The 21,628-nt window shown below is 45.8% G+C and overlaps 1 protein-coding gene across 1 annotated transcript in view; it reads left to right on the top strand.

Moving 5' to 3' along the window:
• LOC140476491 (deubiquitinase DESI2) overlaps positions 1 to 21,345 on the top strand; it is a 244,552-nt gene extending 223,207 nt beyond the window's left edge. The window contains exon 5 of the mRNA XM_072569198.1: positions 19,412 to 21,345. Coding sequence (XP_072425299.1) covers positions 19,412 to 19,660 — 249 coding nt within the window. The 3' untranslated portion in view covers positions 19,661 to 21,345. The remainder of the gene's footprint in view (positions 1 to 19,411) is intronic.
• Positions 21,346 to 21,628: the final 283 nt, after the last annotated feature.

Genomic DNA, 21,628 nt, shown 5'->3' with positions numbered 1-21,628 from the left:
TTGCAGAATTCTGAAATACCTGGGGTATCTTGTGTGAGAGCAATCTGTTCAGTAAAACCAGTTCAATCAAACTGTCGGTGTGACATGCAGATTGACTGGACAGACTGTTCTGGGTCAACTGCACAAAACAGCACTCACTCTGATTTCTGAGGTAAGGTTTTGAATCTTGCTGAGTCCAGCAGACTGAAACTGAAGTTTTAAAGGGTGACATTCTCCCATCATCACCTCAGCTATTGTACCCCGAGGCAGAATGAGCTGAAATGCTGCCTCAGCTCCAATCTCATTTCTTTTTTATGGTTATGCTTCCTAATCTCGACACATTATTTCTGGTCCATTCCTGTTAAGTGCCTCCTTCACTGTGATTCATTTACTGTCTATCTCAATGATGACAGTGCCTTGGTGCTGAACATTTCAGTGTGAAATCTTTCCTGTCATAAAGGATGGACTTGTTAGAGTGCATTGCAGTGAGAATGATTAATCGTTTTTGACCAATTACCCTGACCCACCACCGTCAACATCAATACCTGCTGTTGCATTCAGCTGAGATGTCCCTTCTCGACATCATGATCAAAAGTTGCATTTTCTAACCAAACGTAAAACATCAAGACCAGGGTCTCACTAGTGAACGGTGAGAGGCCAATTTTCATGGGTCATCACTCATTAACAGCCTCATTACTGGCCAGACCACAGTGAGAGTATTGTGAGCAATTCTGAGCCCTATACCTCAGGAAGGATGTATTGGCCCTGAAGAGGGTCCAGAGGAAGTTCTCAAGAATGATCTCAGGAATGAAAAGTTTAACATATGAGGAACATTTAAGGACTCTAGGTCTGCACTCGATGGAGGTTAGAAGGATGAGGGGGGATCTAATTGAAACTCACAGAATGGCCTGGACAGAGTGGACATTGGGAAGATGTTTCCATTGGTAGGAGAGACTAGGACCTGAGGGCACAGCCTTAGAGTAAAGGGAAGACCTTTTAGAATGGAGATAAGGAGAAACTTCTTCAGCCAGAGAGTGGGGAATCTATGGAATTCACTGCCACAGAAGGCTATGGAGACCAAGTCCTTGTGTATTTTTAAGAGTGAGATAGATAGGTTTTTGATTGTCAAAGACATCAACAGTTACGGGAAGAAAGCGGGACAATGGGGTTGAGAAACTTAGCCATGATTGAATGGCGGAGCAGACTCAATGGGCCAAATGGCTTCTTTTCTGCTCCTATGTCTTATGGTCTTATGGTTATTTAATCTCACCTCATTATAGGTAGTTTTTCATCTCACTCTAAAAACTAGATACCGAAAATTCCTGACATGAACATCGTAGCGAGTGTCTGGCAACTCCAGCTTGCCACTCCCTCCTCTGGGCCTCCATCTTGGACACCAGTCACCTGTCTTTGGGCAAACTGTATGTCCATGGATAATGGCACCTGATGCACACAGCCTCACCACATCACAGTGGCACATCACTGATCCATTTGCAATGTGCTCTGAAAGTCAGTGAAGGACTGCACTGGCACCTATCATTGAAACATGGCTGCAAGCACACTTCTCTTGCTGGGACAGGAAGGCCGCTAATGGACTGGACCAGGATGCATCTCAGGGATCCTTGCTCACTCTCTTGACGCTCACTCACCTTGTGACAACTTCGGCGCTCACGGAATTCCTGTCGGGTGTTCTTGCGCTTTGGTCCTGAAGCCAGGCTCATGGTATTTCTGTCCTGTGTTGCCTTTCAGTACTGACCCAAAGCCAGGCAGCTTGTCATGGTCACCAGCCATGATCAGACAAGGGGCTGGACAAGTTGCTGTACGACACAGTGCTACGTCATGGGCACGTCAAACACACTCATGGTGCTTCAGCTAAATGTAAGTCCAAGGGAGGAATCTTCAGTTAAATTCAGCGAGTCACCTTTCAGTCAATAAATGATGGGCAGACTCCTGTATCAGACCAGGGACTTGCATAAGATGAGTTGACTGCTCAGGGCAGTCACAGTCAGGCAGTCAGTATCTCTGCCATCTTTAGAGTGAGTCACCATCAGCTCTTGGGTCTGATGCAAACAATCTGAGGAGTAGTGGAAAGCAGTCAGAGAACTGTACAAATATCAGGCAAGCTCAGAAAGTGTAGTGCTGGAAAAGCACAGCCGGTCAGGCAGCATCCAAGGAGCAGGAGAGTCGCTGTTTTAAGCATAAGCTCTTCATCAGGAATGCTTATGCTCAAAATGTTGACTCTCCTGCCCATCGGATGCTGCCTGACCGGCTGTGCTTTTCCAGCACCACACTTTTTGACTCTGATCTCCAGCATCTGCAGTGCTCACTTCTCCCAAATACCAACCCAACCATCCCGTAGCTCAACACTTCAACTCCCCCTCCCACTCCACCAAGGATATCCAGGTCCTTGGACGCCTCCATCACCAGACCATAGTAACACAACGGTTGGAGGAAGAGCACCTCATCTTCCACCTAGGAACCCTCCAACCACAAGGGATGAACTCAGATTTCTCCAGTTTCCTCATTTCCCCTCCCTCCACCTTGTCTCAGTCAAATCCCTCGAACTCAGCACCGCCTTCCTAACCTGCAATCTTCTTCCTGACCTCTCCGCCCCCACCCCACTCTGGCCTATCACCCTCACCTTGACCTCCTTCCACCTATCGCATTTTCAACGCCCCTCCCCCAAGTCCCTCCTCCCTACCTTTTATCTTAGCCTGCTGGACACACTTTCCTCATTCCTGAAGAAGGGCTTATGCCCGAAACGTCGATTCTCCTGTTCCTTGGATGCTGCCTGACCTGCTGCGCTTTTCCAGCAACACATTTTCAGCTCTCCCAAATATCAGGCAGGGTCTAGTCACTCACCATTTGGAGCTGCCTGGCTAATTTGATCAAGGGGATCTGCCCTGGGAGAATCCTTGACAGTCAATGCCACCCTGGCTTCCTTGACGGACAATGAATCTGACATGTTTAGCTGATGTGTCTTGGGCTGCTGTGGGAAGGGAATGGGTAATTTGAGCAGATAAAGATTTAAAAAGATTGGTTTGGAGTGGGGACTTGGGGAAGTTTATAGTCTGTGGGATAGACAGGGAGAGCTGAGTCGATAAAGTATGGCGCTGGAAAAAGCACAGCAGGTCAGGCTGCATCTGAGGAGCAAGAGAGTCGATCTTTTGGGCTTAACTTTTCATCATTTACTGTGTGAGGAGCGATCGCTATTTCATCTCATTGTGTTGTAACTAGCAAGTGCACAAGAGAGATGAAAATAGCTGTGACTACACTCAGAGTGGAAGTGTTTCATTCTGTCAGGAAGAGGGCTTCAATTTTAAACAACATGAAGCCATTCAAAAGGGGAACAGTATTCCACAGACACCCATAAACCAAAGCTGGAACTCAACCATGAGTACTACATGCTGTGTGAAGCTGAGTCATTAACCTCCTGTGTGCAGACCAAATCCCCCCCCCCCCAAGCAGATGTGGCCACAACCTTACAAATTTATCCCTTTAAGGGCTGTGAAGCATGAAGACTGTTTTGCTGCCTTCAAAGATTGACGCTCGTTGCCAAGGTAACAAATGCCAATTTCCCATAGCCTGTACATTGTGTAGAATCATAGAATCCCTGCAGTGCAGAAAGAAGCTATTCAGCCCATTGAGTCGTGGCACGAGCAGCTGCTCCTTTTACAGATTGTGCAGTGCGCAGGATGGAGATACTGTTGTAGTTGTAGCCGGACAGACAGACATTCGCTCAGGAGATGGTGACGAAGATTAAATGTAACTTTACAAACATGAGAATGTATTTTGAACAAAGTGCCATCCTTGCCACTGATGTATCCTTCTGTCCTTCTTTCCCACTACATCTCAATGCAGTGTGGCGGAGGGAGCCTACATTACGGTGGAGCCTGTTTTCCTCGGAGATTTGGTGGGATTCCAGGGAGGTATTTGGGTCGGGTGCGGCCTACCCAATAGCCTGGCAGGGCCTAACCTCAGCTGAACTCCCAGAGGGCTGAGGGCGGCAGGGAGGGTGGAGATGGAAGCCACTTCTGCAGTGTCCAGAAAGGAGATGTCTGGGGCAGGGGAACCTGTACACGATTCCTCCTCCAATTGGTGCTTACAGGCTTATCTCTTTGTGAGAGAGAGGCACCTGCTCTTCTTGTACCGTGGTGCTGAGCAACAATGGTTCAAGCGATGGGGTGCAGGCCTGTGTGGATATCTAGCAGCCTCTTAGACTGCTAGGCTGGGCTGTCCAGCTGCCCATGAAGAGAGCCAGATACTTGCATACCTGAGGCAGCAGGATCCCCAAACAGGTCATTGCAGTCCTGCAGCCTTTGTGTCGGGACACCCAGTGTCCCCTGACCAACCTGCGCGATACTCTGACACCTCGCTGACATCATGGGCTCCTCCCCTGCCCAGGGCCGAGGCTGTGGCTGGGGCTGGGCAGGTCCCCGGTCTCTGGCAGTGCTCCCTCGGCCAGCTGCAGCCTTGTTGCAGTGACGTGCATCCCCGACTCTAACCTGGCTAACGTACCTGCCAAGGTGGCAGTGGCTGAGCTGGTGGAGGGTTCGGGGGACAACCTTTGTCAGAGCAGCCTCAAAGGCATGTGTGCTGTCTTCCTGATGGGCAGGGGAGGGTGCGTCTTGTGGCACTGCCCTCTTGATCACGGAGGCCATGGCAATGCAACTGTAACTTGAAATAGGCGAAGCAAGAGAATGCATTGGCTCACCGGGGTAGACATTCTGCCCTGTTGAGAGTAGGAGATAGTTGTGCAACAATGGGCAATATTTCTTACCAAGACATGGAGACTTGTGCACCAACACAGGGCTTGCCAAAGAGGGTCAATATCCTCTCCTTATCAGGCTGAGGGCACCCTGCAACCTGTCCAGGCTCTTTCTGCTTACAGGCCTGAGTCAGGGAAAGGGAGGGATTGAGTGAGTTGCAAGTGACCAGCACAGCTGTCAGTGCTGGCGCTGCTGGGGGTAAGCTGGTGAGGGCTCCCAAGTGAGTGAGCGGGCAGAGGGGATGCAGGGTTTTAGTAGACGGAAGTGGATACTGCTGGAGATTAGAGTGGTGCTGGAAGAGCACAGCAGGTCAGGCAGCATCCGAGGAGCAGGAAAATCATCATTTCAAACCATAGCCCTTCATCAAGAATGAGGCTGAGAGCCTCAGGGGTGGAGAGATAAATGGGAGGGTGGGTGGGGCTGAGGGGAATGTAGCTGAGAATGCGATAGGTGGATGGAGGCGGGGGGTGAAGGTGATAGGTCGGAGAGGAGGGTGGAGCGGATAGGTGGGAAGGAAGATTGGCAGGTAGGACAGGTCATGAGGATGGTGCTGAGCTGGAAGGTTGGAATTGGGGTAAGGTGGGGGAAGGAAAATGAGGAAACTGGTGAAGTCCACATTTGTGCCCTGCGACTGAAGTGTTCCGAGGCAGAGAATGAGGCATTTTTCCTCCAGGCATTGGGTGGTGAGGGAGTGATGATGGAGGAGGCCCAGGACTTACATGTCCTCAGCAGAGTGGGAGGGGGAGTTGAAATGTTCGGCCACGGGGCAGTGGGATTGATTGGTGCGGGTGTCCCGGAGATGTTTAGATTAGATTACTTACAGTGTGGAAACAGGCCCTTCAGCCCAACAAGTCCACACCGCCCCGCCGAAGCGTAACCCACCCATACCCCTACATCTGCATCTACATCTACTGAAGCGCTCTGCGAGAAGGCATCCAGTCTCCCCAATGTAGAGAAGACCACATTGGGAGCAACGAATACAGTAAATGACATGTGTGGAATTGCGGGTGATGGATGTGGAAAGCTCCTTTGGGGCGTTAGGTGGAGGTGAGAAGAGAGGTGTGGGTGCAGGTTTTGCAATTTCTGCAGTGACAGGGGAGGGTGCTGGGAGGGGAGGCTGGGTTGTTGCGGGGGGTGTGGTTTTGTGGGTGGGAGGGCTGGTGGAAGCGAGTGAGGAAAGATCTTGAGTGCAATAGTGAGAATGATAGAACGTGCTCCTTGTTGGGACACGGGTGCAGTAACAGGAGTAGAGTGAGGGGTGAGGCGGCAGCGAGAAGATGGTGGCACTCACCCTGGCATTGAGTGGAAAAGGCCATTGGCCACATTGCCACTGCTAGGCACTCCTCCAGATGGTCGAAGCTGAACTGGCACGCTCTAGTGTCATCGCTCTCTAGTGGAGGTTCTGGAGGGAGCGGACATTCTTCCAGCATCTCCAGGTCCCTAACCGTGAAGTGGGCAGCCAATCTTTCCATATCTGCTGTGTCTGGGGAAAGCATGGAGGGTGGCTCCAGACTGACAGTGCTAGACCGATACCCATTACATATGATGTGGGCACCAAGCAACTGGGGATGCCCCGTAGGGGCGAGAATATCCACGTATGGAAAAATAACACTAGCACGTCCTGGGCTGAGCTGGGCAACTTGTAACCTACTTAATGGGCAAGTTTCCAGAGAGATACCCACTTGAGGAAAATGACGTTTCACTGATTTCTGGTATGATTCAGCTCTGCGAATCCCTTCCCCTGCTTCGTCCCTGGAATCCATCAAACAGGAAATATGCATTGATTGGGGCTGTCCCATCAGTTAAATGGAGTAAGCTAACCCGAACATTATTGGTGCAATTGGCAATGCGCAGATATCTGTTTTGTGCAGGCATTTAGCTTACTGCTGACTGAGCTCCAACAAAAATGCCAAAAGGCGAACAGTGGGGGGGCCGGGACCAACATAGTGGAGCACAGCTTCTGACCCAGTGCACAGCCTCGTGGAGAAAGGCCGAAAGAGGTGAAAGGTTAGCCCTGAGAGAGAGGGTGTATGAAAACCTGGAGGCACGCAAGAGAGCGGGAAAGAATATATATGGGAAGAAATGAATTGTCAAGTGATAGCAGCCGTCAAGAGATTCAGTCAGACAGGCTAAAATACTGCAAAAAGCTGTCATTTACTCTTTAATCTCTCTGTTCGTTTGATCTATGTCCTGCTGTAAATTCACAGGAAAATAGGATTTCCCTCTCCTTTGTTTAGGATTTGAAGAGGATATGAAATTTTGACAGACCCAGAGGGCAATGTTAGTGGTACTTCACAGCTATCCACAGGAGTCAAGTCAAATTCTCCATTAATCTGGATTCTATAAATAGCCTTCACACAAATCTCTGCAGTTCTCACCTTGATTTCCTCCTCTGTTTAACCACTGGAGTTAAGCGTTCACTCTTGACTCAGCCACGTTGTGAACCCTTTCTCTGTGTGCTCACAGGAGACCCGGGCTCACTTCTCCCCCCACCGTCCCCCCGAAACCCCTCTGGAATGTCTGCCTGGGTCTTCCAGGCCAACAAGGACCAATGACTGAGCATGTGACCTCCAGCCCAGTAGCAGAAATCAAAGTTGCACTTCGATGTAATGGGAGGGAGAGTAAGAGAAAAGCAGACTGAGGGCACAGAGGTGGCAAAGGTACCACCAATTGTCAATAACCTTGCACCTTTCTAAGTATATGTTTACTTGCACTCCGAAAAAACCTGCACCGAATCTTCTTTGCAGTTGGCCCTGCTTCAGTTGCGTGCATATGCAAGCCTTTTCAGACATCCCAAGGATGATAGCAATTCCATTGCTCACCTCACACAAGCTATGTACTGACTCCTGAACTGCAGGCAATCTCAGTCATTAGTCCTTGACTGAGACATGTTCAAGTAGGCAAAAGTGGAAACCAGAGTTTAGATTAGAGTGGCGCTGGAAAAGCATAGCAGGTCAGGCAGCATCCGAGGAGCAGGAAAATTGACGTTTCGGGCAAAAGCCCTTCATCAGGAATGGAGTACGACTCCTCAGGCACCACATGTGCCATCATTTCCGCCCCCACGTCATCACTGACGTCACGCGCTCAGTGACTTCTGCCCCACCCCTCCCACTGCTGTGTTTGCCACCACTGCTGCTCCCACCAACGCCACTAACCTGCATTCTGCCGACACTCCCCCCAGAGATCCCACTGTCACCATCCTCGCCCCCCCCCCCACCCCTTCCCCAGAACCCTGAGGGGAACATCACCCCTGCTCATGACTCCACCCCCATTCCCACTAACACCACATCCACTCCAGTGACAGGATCCGCCCCCAACTCCCAGCTCCACACCTACACCAGGTCCTAGCTCTCAGCCCTGCCGAGTTTTCACCATCCCCCCCAAACCTCTCCCTCACTGAGGACGAACGATCAGTCCTCAGCAAAGGCCTTACCTTTATCCCCCTCCGTCCACGCATCAATGAATTTAATACATCTCCATTCCTGATGAAGGGCTTTTGCCCGGAATGTCGATTTTCCTGCTCCTCAGATGCAGCCTGACCTGCTGTGCTTTTCCAGCACCACTCTAATCTAAACTGAGACATGTTCAAGATTATAGCCATGTGAGATTGATGTGCAGACAATCTGTGGAGCATGTCAGAAGGATAGCCAGAAGTTTGTGTTATACCATCATGCAGTTGGTTATGGAGGTTTCCTAAGGATGACATTGTCATGCCTGAATAAGGAGCTCTTGAATCGGCAAACTTGTACAATTGAACTTTGAACAGCCAAAGTCTGAATGCTGCTTCAGGAATGGAACTCTGACAGTGAACACACCGGCCACATGCTTTAGCCCACCCCACCCACCCACAAAGAAAACACTCCCTTCTGCATCACACGTCATGTCCTTGAATACTTACAGATCAGTGTGAGAATGTGGCAGCTTCCATTGTCTTCTATTGCTGCTTACAGAATGTGTTTCGGAAATGGGTACTTCAGCTGCCATTTTAAAATACATTGGTCTGATGGAGGTTGCTTTGTTTACATACCACAGAGGGAATTAGTGCATGCAGTGGGATGCCCCTGATTACTTTATGGCTAAGTTTTGGAATGTGTATTCTTGGACAATCAATGAAATACAAATAGAAATCAGGGTGGCATTACTGAATTGTCCTAACGGGGCTTCCATTACCAAGAGGTTTACGCTGACCCTAAATTGAACAATTCAGTAACTTAATCTGCCAGTTTGGATGCAGTGTCAACCAATTTGTGCAGTTATTACACAATTATTGTCTTTCAATCCAATGTGGTAAGGATATGCTCCTGAGAGTGAATTGCAGGTTGGTTCTGAGAAGCAGAACAATTCCGCCAATGTTTCGTGGTCCTTTTTGTGCCCCTGTCCAACATGACCCCAATGATTCGTTATATAAACTTTAGCTTCCCCCACTTTACCCCCCAGAGGCCAGGGCTCTGTGAATTCTGACACCCTTAATGACTGTATGCCCTCCCCAGGCACAGGCCAGAGGAATCTATCACAACCCTCCCTGGCCTATCTGGAACTCCAAGGCCCCTCCTGTTATCTATGACATCCCACCCTTCTTCACTATAATCATTCCCTCAGTGACCCAGTGTAATGAACCCCATTACCCAGATTTGACTTGCCCACTTTCCTCAAAACTGTATTTCTTTTTTTATGGACCAGACCAAGTTTCCTCAAATTACAATAAGAAGATAGCCTAGATCCCAACTTTTTCTCATGTTAGAAGACAGATGTAAAGCATTATGTTCTCAATGCACTTTGATTAGTCAGACTACCAGGCTTGAAGCAAAACACACTTTATTTTTATATTGTATCTAAAATACAGACAAAATAAGAAGTAAAAATAAAGCTTAACTGTAACTCCATCGAAATCCTCAACAAGATAATATCTATGTTAACTACCACTGATTAGCTGATCCAATATAGTAATATCCCATCAACATACCGTTGACAAAAATAAATGCAGTAAAATAAATAAATTTTTTAAAATAAATAAATAAATAAATAAATAAAATAAATTTTCTCACATGCAATTCCCCAGACCAGGAGAAAAGAACATCAAGAGAAAACTCAGAGAGAGGGAGAGAGAACTCAAGTGTTTTGCTGTAGCAGGAAGAGATGTCCAGCAAATTCCAAACCCCAACAGCTACTGAACATTAAAGTAAAATCCTAGTTCTGGGGGATCTTGACACCATCCATTGTATTGTTCCAACTTTTCAAAAATACCCGAGGCCTCACAAGCTGTTTATTAGCTTGGAACAGACCTCTCAGCACCTCTGTCTCAACCCCTCTTCATAACAAAACGAGGACAATATATATCTCTTCAAGCCATAGCATCATAGCACTGCCCCCCTGGCAAATGTTGACCTTGACCATCTCCCCCAGTTTAGTTTAGCCCTGCTAAGCATGGCCAGTCTGAGCACTGATGTCTCCACAGTGTGACCTATATTGAATCCCAGACAGACTGCACTTGACCTTCAGGACTGTATATGGCCTGATCCCTGAACTGCAAGGACATAGATCCCTGGAGGAAGTAAGGACTGCAGACGCTGGAGATCAGAGTCGAGAAGTGTGGTGCTGGAAAAGCACAGCCAGTCTTCCTGATGAAGGGCTTATGCTCGAAACGTCAACTGTCCTGCTCCTCAGATGCTGCCTGACCAGCTGTGCTTTTCCAGTACCACATTTTTCAACATGGATCCCTGGACTCTGGCAGAACCAATCGTTTGACTGACCTGGACTAAAATCAGAGATGCCTTCTGACTGACCGTAGCCCCTCTTCACCACACTCAGGACTGGTCCCCTCTGACTTTCCACATGGCTATTTTGTTGATCCACATGCAGTGTGTTTGTAACATAAGCTGCTGGCAGATGCTTGCAGGGCTGACATTGACAGTGCCATACAGCAACATGCCCATCCCTTGACTGTTCAGTGTTTGCTGCCAATTCAAGCTGGCTATCTGTCTCTCTGCACTAAAAGGCATGCAAGCCTCAAAGATGGCCGCCTATAAGTGAGCACTCAAGACTTCACACAATAAAAAGCAACATGCAGTGTACGGAAGCTGACAGCCCCGGTATGCACAAAGTGAAACAACAAGCTAAGATTCATCCCGTACAAATGCATGCGATGCAAATTTGTTCTCGTGCACAAGTTGATCTGGCAGAAGCATACAAGTGGTCAGGGTTCCAGAGCTCCAAAGTGTAGATTTGAAGGACTGAACAGCAGGATGATGTGATGAAGTTGGGAGTTTTCCAATGCTGACTTGTCGATGAGGGGTCAAAGGAAAAGTTGACCATGGAGCCTTCAGGGGCATTGTGCTGAAGAAACAGTTGGGTGTGATTGAGACAGGCATCAGTGAGGTGCTGCAGCCAGTATCCCACTCTGACTTACATATTGGGGTATTGCTTCATCTACTTTCTCAGGAAATAAAAGGAGAGTTGGAAGCCAGATATAAGCAAAGCTCATTGAGGTATTAATGAGATGCAATGCATAGAAAATAAAGTAGTCAACGCACAGTAAGGAGATTCTGAAGATCTTATTTAAAGGGGTAAATCGGAAATGTTTTTTCTGACATTAGGATTCTGATTTTTAAATTCTTATCCTAAATTTTCCAACTTTTGCACCATTGTCCATACCATACGAGGGAGGAGAAAATTCCTGTATCCTCATTTTTTTTAGTGAAGTATACCAGGCATCTGTTTGATGATGTTACCTTTCTAACTGTTATTGGCTTTAGTCAAAATGGTCCGAAACTTGTAAGTATAATAAGTTTCAAGTTTGCTTTCATTGCATTTTCTCCAGTTAAAGCTCAACCTTAGAACAAAAATGTATATCCCAAAACATAATGATATTTGCAACAATTGTTGCAAATTCCTTCCACTTTGTACAATATTAACTTTATATTTGACATTAGCAAGCTGAGCACTATGGCACACTGTAGAATTAATATTGTATGAATTAACGTATGACTTTATTGCCACTTTCTGTTGCTCCGTAAATTATTCCATAGATCTCGCAAAAGTGGGAACTGAAATCTAAATGGAAAATGAGAATGTAAAGATCAACTGGCCCTGGGTCTCTGAAGGAATCTGGATGCCATAAATTTGCATTCTCAAAATCCGAACTTCAACTAACATCACACCGAGAGTGAAGTTTCTGCTCTCATTTAAATTCTACCCCAACAATGCAATTGTGTCTGTGCGAACTTACTGCAATTTAAAGTGGTGGAAATGGTTATTGGACTGGGTGAGTTTCTGAGGAAATTACAAGCAAGTAATTGATGAAGTGTAGTGAAGCAGATATTGCTGTGTTCTGGAAACTGCTAACTTCTGAAAACTGCTTTCAATCCCCTGAAGGAAGGAAGGAGCTGGTAATTGCTTTTCTCTCGACAGTGTGAGGAGGGTTTTTTTTTGTAATTTGTTTTCTAGTTGGCAGATATTGGTTATTCTTCGAAAGACCGGATGGGTTTCTTCCTTGAATGCTAATTGCTCAAAAAGCTGAGCAGCTGCTTTAGACGGTCTAAAGAGCCAATCAGCCAGTGTGGACTGGTGTCAGGTGCAGACTAAACCAGACTGCTTGTCTTCCCTGAAGGCTATTGGAGAGGCAACTGACATGATTATTGACAGCCTCCTTACTTTGACTGCCAATTCTCTAGTGCTGACCAACAAAGTAATAGCTTTCTCAAACTCAGTCTCCTGGCTTAGAGTCTGTGGACAGAAAACAGTCCATGTTTTTGAGTCCACTGACCCATCTTCAGAAAGTGCCAGACCTGCTGAGTTTCTCCATCAATTTCTATTTTCTTTTCAGATTTTAAGCGTCCGTCAGTTCTTTGTTTTATTGCCCTCACTTAGCTTATTAGCACTATGGGTTGGCGGTCTGGAAACCCAATAATGTCACAAATCAGGAGCAGAGCAATCATCTGGAATGATTATTCATCTGGTTGCTCTCTTGTTCACCTTCATGAGCCAGAAATTCTGTTAGCTCAACCAGCCATTCATTCATTGGTTGTACACATGTTTCGGGATGGCTGTGGGGTGGATTAGGGTGTATCTTAGGCATTTCAGGCACCACACGAAGCAAGTTGCATACTGTCTGCAGAAACACAAACCAGAAATAGCTTCAGCAACACTGCAAAGGCACTGGGGATTTCTATAGAGGCCGGGCTGGTTTAGGGTGGGAGGGACAAGGCAAATTACTTACCCCCTTTGCAACTTGGGAGCCAAAACTCCTCCACACAACAATTCCACTGCCAGTAGGCAGAGGTCACTGAGGTGATCAGTGCTAGGGACTAAACTTCAAGGTCAAGGCTGTAATATTGCAAAACAAATTCAACAACATCAGCAGGTTGTCAGTGTTAACATAGAAACTGTTTCACATGCAAAACAGGAGCAGAAGAACATCAGTCAGCCCGTTGAATCTGTTCCGCCATTCAATATGATCATGGCTTATCATCCAACCCAGTATCCTGTTCCCATTTCTCCCCAGACCTTTTGATCCCTTTATCCCTAAGAACTATATCTAACTCCTTGAAAACAATGTTTTTGCCTCAACTGTTTTCTGTGGCAGAGAATTGCACAGGCTCATCAGTCTGTAAGTGAAGACATTTCTCCTCATCTTAATCCTAATAAGTCGACTCTATATCCGTAGACTATCACCCTGGTTCCAGACTCCCCAGTCATCAGGAACATTCTGCATTTATTCTGTCTAGTCCTATTAGAATTTTATAGGTTGTTTTATGACAGATCCTCTTCATTCTTCTCAACTCAGTGAACACAGTCCTTACCAATCCAGTCTCCCTTCATATATTAGTCCCGACATCACAGGAATCAGTCTGGTAAAACTTCATTTCACTCCCTCCATTGCCTGAACATCCCTCCTCAGATACAGAGGCCAAAATGCATGCAACACTCAATGGGGAACAAAGACACCCAATCTCGTTGCACTTCCCCCTTTCCCAATCTATCATCACCCAGATAATAATCTGCCTTCCAGCTTCTGTTGCCATTGTGGACAACAGCACAGTTATCCACATTATAGTTCATCCATAGGCATTTGCCCACTCACTGAACTTGTCAGAATAGGATAACAATGCAACTCTCTTACACTGTGCTCCCAACTTCACCAGTTACAGTTTCATTCACAGTACCCCTGCTGTCACTTCCCACCACTCTCCTACAAGCTCGATGCCAAACTGCACTACACAGGCAAAATTGGAGGTGGTTTGGTGGAGGGTTTCTGCATGTTTTATCCTTCTCTTTGTTTATATTTCCATTCCTCACTCTGCACAATTGACACGATGAACTGTAGCAGCTCTTGCCAGCTTTTAATTTCTGCGCTCCCTTCACACTGACAGCCACCCCTCGTTCCTCTCATTTATTTCAGGTACAGTAAATCTCTCCAACAGTGGGAAGAAAAGAAACTAACCCTTCACTAGGATGTACTGTCATTACCTGTCACAAGCCCCAATTCATATTTTTGAGAAGTGATTATGGGAATGATAAATCACTGGCATCCATAAATAGGAACTGGGACACAGGATCGGGCACCCCGAATGGAGGTTTCACCAGAGGAACTTGGTGCTTTAGATATCAGATTCATTGGTTAACATCCCTGCTGAGACCATTGAACTTTTTCTACGTTTCTACCGCCCCTTGAGCTAACCTGCTGTCTTTGGCCTACTCAGCGATCTCTCCTCATTGGCTGAGAATGTGTTGTTTGGCCAGCTGCCTGCCCTCTTCCTGTCAATACTCTGGAGTAAGAATTCTAATACTGTGCCCAAGAACCTGGGATCCAGCCTTGTGTTTCCTCTTGCCAATTTTGTTCCATAGAGAATCGTTCCATGCTCTGTGCACCCCAAGTGGACTTGCCCTGTAAAAGAGGCTGTCTCCTCTGATTTCCTGATCTCTCAGACATAGAGAGTGCTGGCTGTTAGTTTCATTCTTGATTGTGATCATTCCATGCCAATTTCCTGCACTCCTACTGCAGCGTGTAGGACACACCCTGATTTTGCTCACCTGGTTTCAAGCACAATTGAATCCCTAGGTCTTGTAATATTTTTGAGTGAGGAAATGGAGTTTCGTCCCCTTTTCTGCTTTCAATTCTTTCACATTTCTGTGTACAGATGGAGAGTTCTCACCTTCAACCCACCTGATTAGACTGTACAGGGTGATTACAGCATGACTCCAATTCATCTACTTCTGCGTAACTTGTTAGCAGGTCCATCAAAAGCCAAGGTTCAAATAGAACAGCTTTATTCAGCTTCGACGCAGCTCTACATGCAGCTGTTCTGTGTAGTTGTTTAACACAGATTCGACAATTGTTTATCTGTTGCTTATTAGTGAAGTCCTCCTCAGACCATGGTGTCTAAAGCATTGGTAGGACTGATTTGCAATAGATAATACATTGGCTACTCCTCGTAAACTTACTAATTCCATAGTCTACACCTACCTCATTGCTATGTTGCTGTTTGTTAAGAAACTGTCTAAGTAAATGCTAAGTCAAAATTACTTTTGATAATTACTCAGTAACACTTCCTGAAGTAAGGTTATATCTATAAATGCACTTACTGTGTCACTTTAGCCAGGAAAGGTATTGAGCTTTACAAGACAGGTGTTTGTTTGAAAATTCCATGTATTATTTTGTAAATTTTAGAATTAGCTGTGAAGTTCTGGGGGCTCAGTTGGCAGCATTCCTACCTTTAGGTTTAGATGGCAATTTGTTCCCAACAAGTTCAATAGATTGTTATCCATTCTGCAAAGGGGCATAGTGGTCATGTTATTGGACTCATAATCCAGAAATTCAGGTTAAAGCTCTTTCTAAAAAGCCCACCATGATAACTTATGCAATTCAGATTTAATTAGTACATCTGGAATACAAAGCTAATCTCAATAACAGTGACCAGGACTATTATCATTGATTGTTGTAAAAACTCATCTGGTTCACTATTCCCTTTTATGGAAAGAAATCTACTGCCTTTACCTGGTCTGGCCTGCTCATGACTCCAATAGTTGACCCTTAATTGGCCTCTGAAGCAGCTCAACAAGCCGCTCATTTCAAAGGCAGTTTGGGATGCACAACAAATGCAGGCCTTGCTATTGATCCCATGACAAAATAAGAAATTCTTTCCAGCCCTCTGCACCATTCACCAGGGGAGACAGGAGGGTGAACATATGTCAATGAACCTTTGGCGTTTGATAGTATGTTGATGGCATTCTTTCAGTGGCACAATCCCTGGGCGATGCCCAAAGAAGTGAAAAGCCACTTAATGTCAACAATGGTGGAATAAAGATTCAGAATCTAGTAACTGGAGAATATAATCATACATTAGGCCTGTGATAGGCTTAATGTCTTGGCATTGGTAAGGTTCTGACTGCTTGATAATGACAATAGACAATAGACAATAGATGCAGGAGTAGGCCATTCTGCCCTTCGAGCCTGCACCGCCATTCAATATGATCATGACTGATCATTCCTAATTAGTATCCTGTTCCAGCCTTATCTCCATACCCCTTGACTCCACTATCTTTAAGAGCTCTATCCAATTCTTTCTTAAAAGAATCCAGAGACTGGGCCTCCACTGCCCTCTGGGGCAGAGCATTCCACACAGCCACCACTCTCTGGGTGAAGTAGTTTCTCCTCATCTCTGTCCTAAATGGTCTACCCCGTATTTTTAAGTTGTGTCCTCTGGTTCGGCACTCCCCCATCAACGGAAATATGTTCCCTCCTGCCAGAGTGTCCAGTCCTTTCATAAGCCTGTACGTTTCAATCAGATCCCCTCTCAGTCTTCTAAACTCAAGGGTATACAAGCCCAGTCGCTTCAGTCTTTCCGTGTAAGGCAATCCTGCCATTCCAGGAATTGACCTCGTGAACCTACGCTGCACTCCCTCAATAGCCAGAATGTCTTTCCTCAAATTTGGAGACCAGAACTGTACACAGTACTCCAGGTGTGGTCTCACCAGGGCCCTGTACAGCTGCAGAAGCACCTCTTTGCTTCTATACTCAATCCCTCTTGTTATGAAGGCCAGCATGCTATTAGCCTTCTTCACGACCTGCTGTACCTGCATGCTTGCCTTCATTGACTGGTGGACAAGAACACCCAGATCTCTCTGAACAGCCCCTTTACCTAATTTGATACCATTGAGGTAGTAATCTGCCTTCCTGTTCTTGCCACCAAAGTGGATAACCAGACATTTATCCACATTAAACTGCATCTGCCATGCATCTGCCCACTCACCTAACTTGTCCAGGTCACCCTGTAATCCCCTAACATCCTCATCACATTTCACCCTACCACCTAGCTTTGTGTCATCAGCAAATTTGCTAATGTTATTGCTGATACCATCTTCTATATCATTTACATATATTGTAAAAAGCTGCGGTCCCAGCACGGATCCCTGCGGTACCCCACTGGTCACTGCCTGCCATTTCGAAATGGAGCCGTTAATCACTACCCTTTGTTTCCTATTAGCCAACCAATTCTCTATCCAATCTAGTACTTTGCCCCCAATCCCGTGCGCCCTAATTTTACTCACTAACCTCTTGTGTGGGACTTTATCAAAAGCTTTCTGAAAGTCCAGGTACACTACATCCACTGGATCTCCCTCGTCCATCTTCCGAGTTACATCCTCAAAAAATTCAAGAAGATTAGTCAAGCATGATTTCCCCTTCATAAATCCATGCTGACTCTGTCCTATCCTGTTACTATTATCCAGATGTGCCGTAATTTCATCCTTTATAATAGACTCCAGCATCTTTCCCACCACTGAGGTCAGACTAACTGGTCTATAATTTCCTGCTTTCTCCCGCCCACCCTTCTTAAAAAGTGGCACAACATTAGCCGCCCTCCAATCCTCAGGAACCAACCCCGATTCTATTGAACTCTGGAAAATAATCACCAGCGCATCCACGATTTCCCGAGCCACCTCCTTCAGTACCCTGGGATGCAGGCCATCAGGTCCCGGAGACTTATCAACCTTCAGACCTAACAGTCTCTCCAACACCAAATCCTGGCAAATAGAAATTCCCTTAAGTTCAGGTCCTTCAGCCACTGTTACCTCAGGGAGATTGCTTGTGTCTTCCCCAGTGAACACAGATCTGAAGTACCCATTTAATTCCTCTGCCATTTCTTCGTTCCCAGTAATATATTCCCCTGCTTCTGTCTTCAAGGGCCCAATTTTTGTCCTAACCATTTTTTTGCCTTGGACATACCTAAAAAAGCTTTTACTATCCTCCTTTATATTCTTGGCCAGTTTACCTTCGTACCTCATTTTTTCTCTGCGTATTTCCTTCTTACTAATCCTCTGGATTATGGACACTGGATATCCATAAGTTTCTCAATGTGTACGGTTCCCACCTGAGCAAAAAGGAATTAGATTGCATTTAGACTTAGATTTGCCATCACATGTGTCTACAAATACAGTGAAAATGTTTTATTGCATGTAAAATGCAAAACGTCACCGCGTTCTGATGCCATCTTGAAATATTAAATATAATGCAAGATTTTACTGCAATAGAGTTCATCTCCCTCTGTTCTGTGAGGAGAAACAAAAGCAGTGTGATTGAGCTAATATTGTATAACAGTTAAACATATAAGGAAACAGCTTATCTGATTGAGTTAATATTGTACAACAGTTAAATTTGTTTCTGTTTCGAATAGGGTTACCTAATAGAGTGTTGAACAATTTATCGAAACAGGTACACAAGCTATCACAAACTGAGCCCAACCTGATGTCAAGTCAACTGACTTACTGACTGAATGCCATGTTGTAATTGGCTTACTGTGTTGCTAAGGCTTGAAAATGAAATATAATTAGATAAAGCTATCAGCATTTTAATGTTTAAAAACGTAAGCCGAATGTAGAATTGACACAGTTACACACTTGTTCATGGGAACCAGAACTGTCGCTGCTTCTTAATAAAAAAAAATTCTCCAAGTTTTACCTGTTGGCGACTGGTCATTCTAAGAAGGAAAAGAGAGTATCCAGCACTTCTTCTTATTCCTCCTCATTGCTCCTCCAGTTGCTGCTTGACATTGGCTGGAGTCTCTGTAACGGGCTCTGGAGTTTCGACTCCCAACCTCCACTGCCGCCATTCTGGCTGTATTAGAGTTATAGAGATGTGGGGCATGGAATCAGACCCTTCGGTCCAACCCGTACATGCTGACCAGCTACCCGAACTTAATCTAGTCCCATTTGCCAGCATTTGGCCCATATCCCTGGAAACCCTTCCTCTTCATATTCCCATCCAGATGCCTTTTAAATGTTGTAACTACACCAGCCTCCTCCACTTCCTCTAGCAGCTCATTCCACACACGCACCACCCTCTGCATGGAAAAGTTGTTCCCCTTAGGTCCCTTTTATATCTTTCACCTCTCATCCTAAGCTTAAGCCCTCTAGTTCTGGACTCCCCTACCTTTTTCAACATCCAGGAATGTCATTTCAGAATAAGTCCTGATGGGAAGTGAAATGGAACTATCCAGATAAAATCCATGTAAGGGTTTATTAGAAGGACTTTTAGAAAGTTGCTGAACTTCCTTTGTGTTTTTGTACATTTTGTTAGTGGCTCCAGGTGCAGAATTGCATGCGTTCAGGTGTGGCTTGCTGGGGAATTGGTTTCTACCTGCCTGAAGCTTTGTCTTGTTGTCTTGCAGATTCTGTGCGGAAAGGAGATCCCTCGCTGGGTGAACCGGCTGGCATACTTCAGTTCCTGCATCCCATTCCTCCAGAGCTGTCTCCCCAAGGAGTGGCTCACGCCCGCAGCTCTGCAGAGCCACATCAGCAGCCAAGGCCTAAACAAGGACGATCAGAGTGACCCAGGAAACGATGAGTCCCCTTCCACCTCAGGCTCCGCTGCGACCGCTTCAGGGACCACCAGGACCTGCAGACACACTCGAGTCTAACTGTGCCTCTGACCTGCGGCCTCTCTGACCCCTTTTTCCGGTTTTTCATACCTGTCTTCTTTTGTAGACGTTCCGTCAGAGCATTTAAAGCACAGGTGGGTGGAAACTGCTGTGGCGAGGCATTGCGAGCGAGAGGGGACGACGTGATGGTCAAGTGTGACCATCAAGGACGTAATAGTTGGGTGTCAGGCATAGCCAAGAAACCACATCCCAGATGCTAGTCCAGAACTTTTCAACAGTTTTAATTGTGCACGTTTCACCTTGACAACCAACTTTTTCTCTTCAACTGAAATCTCCGTCAATAAGACTGCTGTCAATTGCAACGTCTGATCAAGAAGAACCTCCAGCAGTGTTAATAATGATATCAAAAAGGTTTGTCAAATGGAACAATCTGACTAGAAGCCCTACTGAGTTGAGGATTCGTATCATGTAGGCTTTTGCTTTTTTTTGTTCAAAGGTGGCACAGTATTCTTCATACAGATTTCAGACCTCAGTCCAATGAACTTTGTACAGACACAGTGGAGTAGGGAATACTCCACTGGAACACTTATATGAGTATCATACTGACACACAGACCAGGGAACTGCATTGACAAACAGAAACAGGTACTGTACTGTCTCACAGATAGGGCTATTGTACCGACTAACAGACAGGACTACTGTTACACATACGTGAACGTTAGGCTAACGCACAGATAAAGGCACTCACACACATATACTGTACAGACACAAGGATAATCAGAGGTGCCAGATTAGCACACAGACAAAGGAGGCTATTACACTGACATATGGATGGAATGTAATAACACACAGATAAGGAAACCTCACTGACGCTCAGAGTTACTGTGTTGACAATAGACAAGGGAGCAATGTACTGATGCACAGGCAAGGGAACTGTACTAATATACAGTCAGGTAGATTATATTGTCACATAGACTGGAGAACTGTACTGATAAACAGATGTAATGTACTGACACTGACAAGGGTATGGTACCAACACAAACATCTATACAGTACAGGCACACACAGAGGTACTGTACTGACAGACAAGGGAACTGCACTGACTCACAGACGGGAATAGTATACTGACACAGGCAGGGAACTCTACTGAATCACAGTTATAGGTATTTAGCTGTAATGACACATAGATAGTGGTACTATACTGACCTACAGGGAGGACAGCTGGACTGACTAACAGACAGAAGAACTGTACTATCACCTGGACGGCGTATTATACAGACACACCAACAACTGGAGATGCTGTACTGGCACACAGACAGTAGGAGGATATTGAACAGCCACACATACAGGGTTACTGTACTGGGTACAGTAGAATGTTGATATGCTGACGGGCACTCTGTACTGACACAGACATGGATAGTGTACTGACACAGTAGGGGTGCTGTGCTGACACATAGATATAGGAGGCACTATCCAGACACAGGGAGATTCCATACTGGTACACAGCCCGTCAGAGATGGTAAATGATACACACAGTCAGGTATCGTACTGATGTACATTCAGTAGGGAGCACTTTACCAGGTTATGAGTACAATGGGAATCTGACAGGCAACAAGGACACAATACTGCCATAAAGACAGTAGGAGTGGCTGTGTTCAAACAATACTTACTTTGTTTTACAATTTAGGAAAAATGTGTTGAATAAAAATCTGGTGGTGACCAACACATGCAGTTGTCAACAGGACTGATGATTCTAATGATGTTCTGATTCGTTTATTCCACAGCATGTCATTACAATGTATAGAGCAAATCATTTGGCACACTAAATCCCTAAACATTACACTTATAATTTGCTTGGAGTACAGCAATTTTGCATTACATATTCTGGAAACCAAGAAAATGGTGGTTCCCTCAGAATAATTAATTCCACTATAAATCACTTGCCCTGAAGGTGGATAAATATCTCAAAGGCTTAAACTTTGTGGTTGCTGCATCCTCATTATTACTT

This window comes from Chiloscyllium punctatum, chromosome 4 (genome assembly GCF_047496795.1).
Source record: "Chiloscyllium punctatum isolate Juve2018m chromosome 4, sChiPun1.3, whole genome shotgun sequence".
NCBI lineage: Eukaryota > Metazoa > Chordata > Chondrichthyes > Orectolobiformes > Hemiscylliidae > Chiloscyllium > Chiloscyllium punctatum.
Note: the sequence above shows the minus strand (reverse complement) of the source record. Positions and strands in the feature narration are given on the sequence as shown.